General features: G+C 40.3%; 1 protein-coding gene across 2 annotated transcripts in view; it reads left to right on the plus strand.

Annotated features, from left to right (window-relative positions):
* Positions 1 to 13,577, plus strand: part of SEMA4G (semaphorin 4G) — a 273,488-nt gene that overhangs the window by 200,665 nt on the left and 59,246 nt on the right. For both annotated transcript variants that reach the window (XM_040361900.1, XM_040361901.1), the window contains exon 6: positions 11,924 to 12,017. In XM_040361900.1, coding sequence (XP_040217834.1) covers positions 11,924 to 12,017 — 94 coding nt within the window. The remainder of the gene's footprint in view (positions 1 to 11,923; positions 12,018 to 13,577) is intronic.

Below are 13,577 nucleotides of genomic sequence, written 5' to 3' on the forward strand. Positions count from 1 at the left end.
TTTCCTCACAAACAGGCTACAATTCGTGAGAATAGGAGATCAGGTGTTTAACACTATTATTTTGAATGCAGAGGTACCACAGGGGTGTGTGTTAAGTTCGGCCCTGTTTACATTGTTTACGCACAACTGTACTCCCATACATGCGTCTAACATTTATAGTGAGGTTTGCTGATGACACCACTTTAGTGGGACTCATATGAGATAATGAGACAGTTTATAGGCAGGAAATTCAACATTTTGTTGAGTGGTGCAGAGAAAATGATTTGATACTCAATACTGCAAAAACTAAAGAAATAATAGTGAATTATAGGAGATCAAGAAAGATCAATCGTTGCCCGGTATATATAGAAGGTGGAAAGGGTGGACACTATTACATTTTTGGAGTGCATATTACAAGGTAGTTGTCATGGTCTCAAAATCCTTTTTTTTTCTAGTGAAAAAAGCACAGCAGAGACTGTTTTTCCTTCAGAGACTAGGGCCTCTTCCACACCAGGCGGACTCCCGGCTTCGCAGATCTCTGCGGAGCCGGCGGATGACAAGTCCCTCTCTGCTCACTGAGCAGGGAGGGGCTTATGCAGTGCCGCTGAGATTCCTATGGAGAGATCTAATGAAAACGGACAGCATGTCTGTTTTCATCAGGTCTCACCCAATGCGATACGCCATGGAAGGATGGGGACATTTCGCCATACGTCTGATTTTGGCGGATCGGGTCGGATGTCAGCGGACATGTCTCCGCTGACATCTGATGCTCCATAGGCATGCATTGAGTGGCTGTTCAGGTCCGCCGTCAAAACTGACTATGTGAAAGGGGCTTTAAGTAGGCTGGATTGCCTGTAAGGCTTTTGGTCAATTTCTATCACTGTACCATTGAGAGTATTCTTCTGCGCTGTAGTGTGGTATGCCAGCTGCAGGGTGCCTGTCTCGGGTGGAAAAAAACAGCACAGCGGATCATAGGAACAGAGCTACTGAATTTGGACACAGCATATGAAAGCTGATTAAAAAAGCATAGAAAAGCTATTATTGAACCAACCCACCCAGGTTACAGTGTGTTTGCCCCATTGCCATCAGGGAAAACACACGCTAGTCGCTTAAAGTATAGTTGTATTGTCCATAACCCCATCAGGTACAGTGTTTTAGAAATTTTATGTGGCATTTAAATTTTTTTAAATAACATTTTAGATTTTGTTATTTTTAAATAGATATGAGGGTATGTGCTAGGAGTAGGCATGTATGGTTTTGTAGACTTTTTTTTTTTTTTTGCTGCTGTAAAGAGTATCCGGATACATTTTGTTGTATTTATACAATGACAATAAAGTATATCTATCCAACTGTATGGTTTTGTAGACTTTTTTTTTTTTTTGCTGCTGTAAAGAGTATCCGGATACATTTTGTTGTATTTATACAATGACAAAGTATATCTATCCAACTGTTTTTAGGTCTGTCAATGTGCCATATCCCTTAATAAAGCTTTATTCTTTATAAAAACTATATATTTTTTCTAAATGTTGGAGGTTTGTTCACAGTTTTAAGCATGTACTACGGTGAAGGTGTTTATAACCTTTTATTTCAGTGGACGATTAGGTTGCATAGAACCTTGATGGTTTGTAATGTGTCAGTTGAAAGTTTTTGGTGTTCTATGCACATTTTTTCCTCCTTTGCAGGTATTGGCCTGATTTGCAGTTGAATGAGGCCTAAGGCTAATCTGTACATGTTGCCTCATTTTGCTGAATACAACTATTTTTTTAGGCCCTTTACAGGGATAATACATTTTAGATACCATCTTGTTACTGTTGTAATAAAAAAAATTAAAACCTAATTAGTTGCCTTGGATAGATCTACTACAGCCCTTTTATGATTTATTTACTCAATTGGTCCTTTGTTGGAACTCGGTTTAACTTGCCTGCTGTGTTTTATGACCACATTTTTCGTGAGAACTTCACGTGTTCATTATCCCAACATAAATTACAGAAGTAAAATAGTTTCTGTAAGCTAGAATATAATTATGTAATGTTCACACACTAGTTTGTAATCTGATTGTTCTGATTCAATGAAGCTAGTAGAATTCAAGCACACAGCTTATTGCAGACTATTCAATATGCTTCCATTGTACATAAAAAAAAAAATACAGGTACGAAAAGCATTTTTTAATACATGCAAATGAAAAGATACTTGCCACTAGAAGGGTATTTCATTCACTGTGACTTCATGAAGGTGATTGCAACTTCTTGATTAGCTTACTCAATGAGCAAGGTAGGAAACTAACCTTGGCATATTATGAATATGCCATGTACAGGTTTGCAAATATCTGGCTTAGGCCATCTTATAGACGCCTGTGCTGCAGACACTTTGTGAGCAGGAAACACTCACCAATCAAACAACAATATGAGAGGACTAAGCTATCAGTAGGTAGTTTGTATTAGGTTGTCTGTCCATCTGGTAGAACTGATCAGATCATAATTATGGTTGCATTTTTTACTTTAAAAAATATCCAGAATGTTATGCAGTTAAGGCACCATATCCCATATAAGAACATTTAAATAACAGAACACTTTATGGGAAATTTAAGGTGCCAAACAGATAACAAAATGTTTTATAAATGTAGTACCCTGATGTTTAGGCAGGGCTGATCCTAAATTTACCTGCCGGGTGTAATTACCTTGGCTCGTTGTTGGGGATCAATTGAATTTACCCTAAGTCTGAAATTCCTGCACTTCCTCTTTTCTGTCACTAGGTGGCCAGGTACCTGGCGACATCAGATAAGACAAGGGCAAAGCAAGGACAGATAAGGAGTATATGGGGTATCTTAGCCAATGGCTTAAATCCATTGGCCTGCTGGGAGAGCCTGTGTTTGGGTGGAGTCAGGTGATCAGGGTTCTGTGCCACCTGGACGGCTGTCTGGATGGACATGTGCTGTACTGCTCAGGCTGCTAGGCCGGAGTTTGGGCCTATCCTGGGCACATCTGGCTCCTAGACTGTCTGAGGGTCTATACAGAAGCAAAAGAGCAGCATAGGGTTGGAACTGCGGTTTCCAGTCCAACCAGAAGCGTCGGTTCTGCCAGCCGGAGAACCTGTTGTGGTCCGATGTAGAGGGGAAGCTGTCGCCACTTATTACAACCACCTTATTACCAGCGACCACAGTGAGTAGCTCAAGCAGGTACCGGAGCAGTATTTTCACCAACCAGGGACAGGGAAGAATTGGGGAACTTCAGCAGGTGTCAAGCCAGGGACCCAGCCAGCAGAGGTGACGCTTGCAGAGCAGACTTGTGTGCCAAGCCAGGGACCGAGCAGGCCAGTGGGGTGATGCTTGAGAAGTATCTGGAGTGGCAAGCTAGGGACCCAGCAGAGAAGCAGGGGGTGACGCTTGTGGAAGATAGTTGAGTGAAGATTGGAAGGTGTTCAAGGGATTCGGTGGCAGTGAATCAGCAAGTCTAGTGAGAGAGACTGGGAGCTCAGTGGGTTGATTATCTACAAGAAGTGACTGTAGAGAAAGTAAAGGAGTTTGTTACAACTTGTGTTAGGAACTATTCTAAGACTGTTGCCATAGGAGACAGCATTCCTATACATGCAGATGTGGTGTCTTTCCCTGCATGGCTGTCTACCTGTAGAAGTCTTGGAGTCTGCTTATTAACATTGCAACTAAGTGTGTCCTGGCCCTATCCCTCTCTCCTAAAGTTCTGTTCAAGAGAAATAAACTTTGAATTCCAAAAGTTTTTGGCGCCCATAAATCTATCTTGCATTACACCCACTATGCCTTACAACCCTCTCTTTACAGAAGGATGTCAGCGGCTCTTGGCTCTGGAGGTTCTCATTAGACTAAAGGAAGCCTGGGATTTAGCTACATAAAAATAGTATGTTCGCTTAGATCACTTAAGAACAATAACATTTTCCCAATTCCCTTAGCAAAACATATACAGTTAGGTCCATATATATTTGGACACAATTTTAGATTTTTTCAGGTATTTACCAAAACATATTCAAGTTATAATTCTATAATGGATATGGCCTAAACGTGAGTACACTCAGGTTTAATTTGAGGGTATGTACATCCAAATCAGAGGAAGGGTTTAAGAATTACTGCTCGTTAGAATAGCCACCCCAAAAGCTTTTTCATGGCCAGGTGTGGGCTACGCCTTCATTATTTCTTCATCAATTAAGCAGGTAAAAGGTCTGGAGTTGATTCTAAGTGTGGTGTTTGCATTTGGAATCTAAGGCCCCGTACACACGGTCGGTTTGGTCCGATGAGAATGAACCGAAGTTCATTTTCATAGGACCAAACCGACCGTGTGTATAGGCTATCGGTCTGTTTTCCTTCGGTCCAAAATTTTAAAACATGCTTCAAAACCGAACCGATGGACCGCTGCCCGATCGGACCAAACCGATGGTTAGTACAGAAAAGCATGGGTTTAAAACCCGCGCATGCTCAGAATCAAGTCGACGCATGCTTGAAAGCATTGAACTTAGTTTTATTCAGCACGTCGTGTGTTTGACGTCACCGCGTTCTGACCCGATCGGATTTTGGACTGACGCTGTGTACACATATCAGGCCGTACGGCCACTTCAGAGGTGAACCGATGAAAACGGTCCGTCCGGACCAGTCTCATCGGTTTTGTCCGACCGTGTGTACGGGGGGCTAATGCTGTGAACCTACTTCATGCGTTCAAAGGAGCTGTCCATGCAAGTGAAACAGGCCATTGTAAGGCTTCTAAACCAAATGAGAGAGATGGCAGCAACATTAATAGTGGCCAAATCAACAGTTTGGTACATTTTGAGAAAAGAAGAATGTACTGGTGAGCTCAGCAACATAAAAAGGCTAGGAATCTAGTTGTTAGGTTATTTAGACAGGGTATTATCCCCAATCCTCATTAAATTAGTAGGTACGATGCCCGGCGGGTAGGGAGATGCGTCTCGGTGTACATCTTGCTGCATGTATGCGTTCCTTGATCATCAAAATGTAAGCACATTGTTTTCCTGGAAGCCCGGGTTCTGAATCTGGAGAAGCAACTGTCAGTACTGAGAAGGCCCTCCATACTAAAGGAGAGCCGGCAACATACCCGGCAGGGGCCAGCACAGTACGTGGGTGAAGACAAAGAGGTATAGGCACTAGAAAAGAGTATATGGGCGACAGGATGGGTAGAGGGGGAAGTATCAGGGAGGCCGATCCAAGGCGGGAGCATCCCAATAAGTACACTCCATTGAGCACTGCCGGAGCTGAGGGACTCTCCTAGCTGCCGGGGAAACAACTCCAGGGAGAGTTGGGGGGAAGAGAATGGAAGGAAAAATTCTGGTGATAGGGGACTCAATTCTTAGAAGAGAGGGCAATCTGTAACAAAGACCTGAAGCGCCAAACTGTATGTTGTCTACCGGGCACTCGGGTTCAGCACATCACAGATCTGGTGGACAGATTACTGGGAGGGGCTGGGGAAGAACCGCCTGTCATGGTAAACGTTGGCACCAATGATAAAGTCAAAGGCCAAGTGTCCTAAAGAAGATTTTAGGGACTAGGGAGCTAAATTGAGGAAAGGGACCTCCAAGGTAGTTCTCAGGAATACTACCAGTACCTCGTGCCACTCATTTAAAAAAAAAAGGTTTAACCTTAAACTACATAGAGGGTTCTTTTACTGTAAGAGCAACAAGGATGTAGAATTCACTTCCACAGGCGGTGGTCTTGGTTGGGAGCATCGCTAGTTTAAAAAAACTATTAGATAATCACCTGAACGACCACATACAGGGATACACAATATAATACTGACATATATTCACACATAGGTTGGACTTGATGGACTTGTGTCTTTTTTCAACCTCACCTACTATGTAACAGTGGTTGATGATCACAGGATCCTCTCTATGGTAAAGAAAAACCCATTCACAACATCCAGACAAGTGAAGGACACTCTCCAGGAGGTGGGCTTATCATTGTCAAAGTCTACATACAAGAGAAGACTTCACAAGAGCAAATGCAGAGGGTTCACCACAAGGTGCAAACCATTCATAAGCCTGAAGAATTGTAAAGCCAGATTACACTAAAATCTAAAAAAGCTAGACCAGTTCTGGAAAACATTCTTTGGACGGATGAAACTAATGTTGTTCTGTGTGGAGAAGGCTTGGAGCAGTTCATGATCCAAAGCACACAACGTCATCTGTAAGACATGGTGGAGGCAGTGTGATGGCATGGGCATGCATGGCTTCCAGTGGCACTGGGTCATTGGTGTTTATTGATGATGTGACAGAAGCAGACAAATGAATTCTGCAATGTTTATATATATATATATATATATATATATATATATATGTATATATGTATATATATATATGTATATATATATATATATGTATATATATATATATATATATATATGTATATATATATATATATGTATATATATATATATATATATATATATATGTATATATGTATATATATATATATATATATATATATATATATATATATATATATATATATATATATATATATATATAGTCAGCCCAGATTCAGCCATATGCAGCAAAGTTGATTGGACTGCGCTTCACAGTACAGATAGACAATGATCCAAAACGCACTGCAAGAGCAACCCATGAGCTTTTGAAGAAAAAGAAGTGAAATATTCTGCAATGGCCGAGTCAATCCCCTGATATCAACCCAATTGAGCATGCATTTCACTTGCTGAAGGCAAAACTGAAGGCAGAAAGACCCACAAACTGAAGACATCTACAGTTAGAGACTGGCAAAGCATCAGAAAGGAGGAAACCCAGTCTTTGGTAATGTCCATGAGTTCCAGACTTCAGGCAGTCATTTCCAGTAAAGGACTGAACAAAATATAAAAAATGAACATTTTATTTATATATAAATTCATTTTTCCAATTAGATTTGAGCCCCTGAAATTGGGGGGGACTGTGTAAAAAAAATGGTTGCAGTTCCTAAAATTTGTACTTCATATTTATGTTCAACCACTTGAATTATTGCTGAACATCTGCACTTCAAATTCATTCAAATTAATTCCTTTTTATTTTAATTCTGTTAACATACAGGGCCAAAAGTATGAAAATTGTGCCTGTGTCCAAATGTATATGGACCTAACTGTATTTAACAGATTTCATAGTGCCTCTATATTCACCCACAATAACCTACCACTCAGCTGCTTGATATCATATCATCTTGATACTTCTAACAATGGTTAAACAAAGTAGATAAGGTTTTCTCACCCATCAGCATTGATTTATACATAAGGATGAGAATAGCTTAACTCAAGCATTTCCTAGATCAGAATATTCTTTACCAAGGTGAATATGTGTCATATAAATTATTCATTCATGCTGTGAATCAAAATCAAAAACTCCCAGACCTAACGCATATGCTATTATGAGCATAACTACACACTTTAAATGCTCAGTGGCCTTCCAGCAAAGGATATGCATGGTAAAGACCTATAGCCAGATTCAGGTAGGGCGGCTTAACTTTATGTGGGCGTAGCGTATGTTATTTACGTTATGCCGCCGCAAGTTAGAGAGGCAAGTGCAGTATTCACAAAGCACTTGCTCCGTAAGTTGCGGCGGCGTAGCGTAAATTGGCCGGTGTAAGCCCGCCTAATTCAAATGTTTATGTAAATTATTCGTGACCCCACATAATTGACGCTTTGAACGAATGGCGCATGCGCCGTCCGTGGACTTATCCCAGTGCGCATGCTCTAAATCACGTTGCAAATAGTCAATGCTTTCTAAGTGAACGTAACCTACGCCCAGCCCTATTCTGAATCGACTTACGCAAACGACGTAAAATGTGAATAATACAACGCTGGTCCAACGTCCATACTTAACATTGGCTGCGCCATCTTTTTGGCGGTTTATCTTTACGCCTGAAAATGCCTTACGTAAACGGCGTATCTTTACTGCGACGGTCGAGCGTACGTTCGTGAATAGGCGTATCTTGCTGATTTACATATTCTAGGCGTAAATCAGCGTACACGCCACTAGCGGCCAGCGTAAATATGCAGCTAAGATACAACGGCGTAGGAGACTTATGCCGGTCGTATCTTAGCAACATTTAAGCGTATCTCAGTTTGAGCATACGCTTAAATATACGACGGTACGTATTCGGAGTTACGACGGCGTATCTACTGATCGTAACTATACCTGATTCTGGCTACTAATTTTTAAACATCAAAAAATAGAACAGTTATAGTATTTGCCAGGTATACCCGAGTGGTGACCTTATAGATTCTATGGATAGCCTCCCTGATGGCACTGAACAAAATTAGAACATTTTTTTGGAGGGCATCTTAAAAATGGCATACATTGCTCTATTAATTAAATGCATGTTTACCCAGTCTGCACCCTGTACCGTGGCAAATCCTAAAATTTCCCTACTATTCCTTGTTACATTTCCCTGTTACTTTTTGTCCAGGTAGAAATGGGTCACCAGGATAAATAGCGCAAAGCTTCCTAATAGGATTACAAACGGCAATAAAAAACACAATGGGAATTGAACCCATTGACACTTTTTTAAAAACTAAACTGCCATTTCTTGAATCCAAGTGTTTAGGTTGCATTTCATACAAGAATCTTCTCAATTCCCCTTCACTCTCAATTGGAAATTAATCAATGAATACATTACTAATAGTACTATTACCACTCTCTCAATTTAAATCCTCTTAAGACGTATTGAACACATTTGTTATCATAGAAAAATCTAATGCAGGATAGCCCTAACATTGAACTTGGTGAAAGGCCAAAGAGGAACAAGAATTGTAACAAAGGGACTAGGCACTGGTGCTGCTCAAGTGCCGATGGTACACCCAAACTTCAATACATGCCCACTTAAAGGCTGTTTTGTACTTCATGGGTTGATAATCATAAACAGGTGGGCTATGACTAAGCATTGAAATCCAATGCGAAACGCGTCAGCTGTTTTCCCCCACTGTATGCTGATTGTATGCTGTGCATTTTTCAATAAAGAGCACGTCTTTTTTAAGACTTTTTTTGGAGTGCGGCTGTCCATCAATTTCCCTAGGTTGATAATCATAACTGTAGCAGGACTGCACTTTGAGAAAGAGCTTGGTTTGAGGAGTGTGCTGACGTTTCTGCTGGATCTCTGTTCAGATGGGGTCTTCAAGTTTGGAATTGTTAGCATATTTCTTCATTTCAAACTATGGCTCTGTTTCACATTTTTAATGCAGTACAGAATGAAATTGTGTGGCCTGCTCTGTGTCACATATTTCAGAGCTGTTTAGTTGCTCTGTAAACTCCAGTACACATGCCAAGATTGCTTAATGTGTCACTTGGTCAAAGAGCAAAGCATTTCATAAACATTTAAAAATATGCCCAGAATCCAAAGTCTGCATTGAAAAGTCAGTCCGAGGGGATTTTCACAATACTCCTACAATTTAACATGGCCGATAGTACGATATATTAATTGTATTTTCTTAATTTTCTTTGCTGTGTAATTTATAGTCTACCTTATTTCAGCTGCAATACAATTAGCAGCAACTTTTTAACGCTTCTTTAAATGCATTTACAGTTTAATTTCCTACTGATCGCAGCTGCTCATTTGGTTAATGGATCTTCAGACACAACACAGGAAAATCATAGTGTGAATTCCTGTTAAGCAATATAGTATTTTTATAAAGCATATTAATATCTTAAAGTGGTTGTAAATGTCAGACATGAAATATAAAAATAAGAAATAAAATAAGTATACCCTTCTATAGTGTGTGCTTGTCTCAATTAAGAGCACAGTGTCATTTACGTCTGCTGCTTTGTTCCTCTGCTATCAGCATAAATCATTTCTGACACGAAGTGAAAAATGGTGACTGGGCTGGGGGGGGGATCTAGCTGATTGACCGTCAATTCTGCTCCTATGTGTTGTGTATGGGGGGGGGGGGGTGTTTGTCCCTTCCCTCCAATCAGCTCTGAGGCCTTGTACAGACAAGCGAACATGTCCGATGAAAACGGTCCACGGACCGTTTTCATTGGACATGTCCGCTCAGAGAATTTGGTCTAATGGTTGTACACACCATCAAACCAAAATCCCCGCGGACACAGCGCGGTGACGTGGCGGTGACGTTGACGCCGCCACGTCCGCAAACCCGGAAGTTTAATGCTTCCACGCATGCGTCGAATCACTTCGACGCCATGCGCGGGTTCTCGGGCCAGCGGACATGTCCGATGAGTCGTACTGACCATCGGACATGTCCGATGAGTCGTACTGACCATCGGACATGTCCGATGAGTCGTACTGACCATCGGACATGTCCGACGGACAGGCTTCCAGCAGACAAGTTTCTTAGCATGCTAAGAAACTTTTGTCCGCTGGAAACCTGTCCGCTAGGCCGGAAAATTGTCCTGTCGGCCCTACACACGACCGAACATGTCCACGGAAACTGGTCCGTGGACCAGTTTCAGCAGACATGTTCGGTCGTGTGTACAAGGCCTCAGAGCGCTCTTCACTGAGCTCTGCCAAGTTTTTTCTGGTCTGTGAATGAATCTAAAGAAGAGAAGATTGCAGATAAACGGGCACAGTAAAACCTTGGTTTGAGAGTAACTTGGTTTGAGAGCGTTTTGCAAGACGAGATAATTTTTTTTTTTTATAAATTTTTACTTGATATACAAGAGTTGTCTTGATATACAAGTGGCATCACGTCACAATTGTGTATAAAAGAGAAGAGAGGCGCCTCTAAGTGTAGCAATATTGTTACATTTAATGAAGGTACAACATTTAGTAATATATTGCTACACTAATGCCAAATTGCACCATTGACTCAGGACGCTCTGAAATGGACCACCCACCCTCCCTCTGGACATCCTTCAACTGAATAATCAAAGAAGCCAAATTAGGGTGACATATTGTCAACTGAACAGCACCACCTGCATCCAATCAGATGCAGGTACCTTTTAGATATTAAGACAACCAGTGGGGCTGGCTGTCAAGATATAATACCTGCAGCAGGGGATTTGTCCATCACACAACCAATATGAATATGAGAAAGCCATACTTATGTTGGTCTCAAATGGTCTCCCATAGAAATAAATTGGCCAACAAATTTTATATGCAGTATGAAAAGGGAATTTTTAGAAGAAAGGCAGTACAACTCTGTGAGGATGCACAGTGAAGATGACTGAAGAGGAGATGAAGAGGATTAGTGCTGAAGGTAGTATTTCATGAAGAACCATTGGTAGAATGGTCATTAGTGAAGTACATTTTTGAACGGACAAGTCTTAAAGAAAAAAAAAATAAAATAATGTAGTGATCGCTATTTATTCCATTGATCTTTTTTTTTAAATGATACATTAATTGTAACACATTTGAATTGAGAGTTTTGCTTTATGAGAATGCAATGTGGTTTTGTATATATTTTCTTATTCAGTATGATCAGGACTAAAAATATAAGTTAAAAAAATATTTTTAAAATGTAATTCTTAAGCATGTTTTCATTTTCTTAGTTTGTTAAATATGAAATATTGTATCTAAATATCTATGGTTTATGGTCCAGGCTACTTCTAATGTTTTACAAGATTTAATTCGCTGGCAAAGCATGTTGTTTACAGATTTCAATAGCTGAAGCTCATACCACGCAGAATGAGTGAGATGGGCAACCTATTCCCCTTGACACGTTTTTCTGTACAAGTTTAAACAGACTTTGATTAGAAGAGAAAGTCTGAAACTAATAAATATTTTCTTTAGAAAACCCGTAATGTAATACGAAACCACAGTCATGGTTGCACCCTGTACTAGATGTTTATTTTTAAGGCAAACAATTGGAATAAACAGAAAAAAAATGAGAAAACTTTGGTTTAAAATGTGTAAACCAAAAATAAAAAATAAATTCCAGGAAATCATTATTGTTACCCTTAATTGTATAAGATGTTCAAGACCAGCTGCAGACACCATTAACTTTTTTTTTTTTTTTTTTTTTTTTTTGATGATTAGGACGTGAAGACATTTGTTTTACCTTTAACATGTGACGATGGAAGAGAGAAGTGCCCATTTGATCCAGTTATAGGGTACACTGGCTTTCTAATTGGTAAGATTCATTCTTTCTAATCCGCACCCATTCAGCATGGGCAAACCCTAGGTATATTGTTTCTCATGCTAGGGATTTATGTTTTGAATTTTCACCTACCTTTATTTTGTCTTCCCTGGTTCTTGTATTCCCCTAATAAATATGTTGATTATTTTTTTAAATTAGATCTGCTTCTGTATGAAATGTAGGTAGAACATTGTTGGTGGAAGTTGCCGGTATTGTTCTGTGAATGACTACCTGAAAATATCCCAGCACCCTGCCTCAGTACTTCTCCTAAGAACCCTGATGCATGCAGTGAATTGACTCTTGGGAGCATTAATGCAAATATCACAATTCCTTGATGAATGGATGTCAGTCTGGAGGTGTGGGCATTACTGGTCAGTCTGTGTTTGCATGTAGACTGCCCAAGCGAATGCCCACATATAATGCGGAATCTCCATGATTGAAACTAAAATCCAATAAATGAAAGGGATGGGCTGGTATCGGTTCTGCCAGGAGGACATGACTTAAATTATGCTGGCTGTCCTCTAGCCAGGAAGAGCTGTATGAAGCTTGCAGTGAAATCAGAGTAATCAGTTTCAGAAAAGGGGAGGAGCCTGTGCAACACTGAGTTCAGATTTAATTTATATTTTAACTTTTGCAGCTAAATTGGGATAGCACCTATTTTATATTTGTTACATGTATTTATTCACATAACTTTAAAAAAAATATTTTAAAATTGCAGCTTATCTTTTTGGGAATCTTAGGAAGTCGTCCTTGTTTGAGGGGGCTGGGGAGCTGTATTTACCATAACTAGCCCTGTCATAAATGTGCAGGCACATCTTTTTCAATGAAATGGAACACTGTGCTAAGAAAAGGGTTAAGGTCTAGTCTGGACCTCTTGCATTGTATGGCAATGGGCAATGTTAGTCATGGGGAACTATCCTGATATTGATTGGGCAGATAGAGCTACGCACTCAATGAAGGCTTGTTTCTGAAATGTGATGCAGGACAATTTAGTAAGTCAAATAGTGGAAGCTCGAACTAGAAATAATGCTCTGCTGGGCCTACTAATTACAAACACCACCAAGCTGATTGAAAATGTGGAAGTAACTCAACAGTAATTAAAGGGGAGTTCCACCCACAATTTCACTTTTTAAATATAAATACCCCTGTAATACACAAGATTAATGTAGTCTAGTACAGTTAGTCTGTAAACTAAGGTCCGTTTTGTTAGGTTGTTAGAGCATTTAGTTAGTTTATAATCTAGAAATAGACCATGGCCATCTTAAGTGTGGGCATCATGAAGCCAGACTGTATGACTTCCTGGATTTCAGCCTTGCAGATCTCGCACATGCTCAGTGTTGCACAAGCGATGTAATAGGTTTGTCAGGTTTCCATAGCAACGGGAGTGTCAGAGGAAGTTGCCGCCCCTTCTCTATGCAAATAGGCTATTTGCAAGGACTACTGGGATACATGATGCCTATCCCAGAAACCATTGCGAATAGCCTTGTGACTTAATAGCCTAGGCCAGTGGTCATCAACCCTGTCCTGCAGGGCCCACTAACAGGCCAGGTTTTA

The sequence above is a fragment of the Rana temporaria genome, chromosome 8, assembly GCF_905171775.1.
Source record: "Rana temporaria chromosome 8, aRanTem1.1, whole genome shotgun sequence".
NCBI classification, from domain to species: Eukaryota; Metazoa; Chordata; class Amphibia; order Anura; family Ranidae; genus Rana; species Rana temporaria.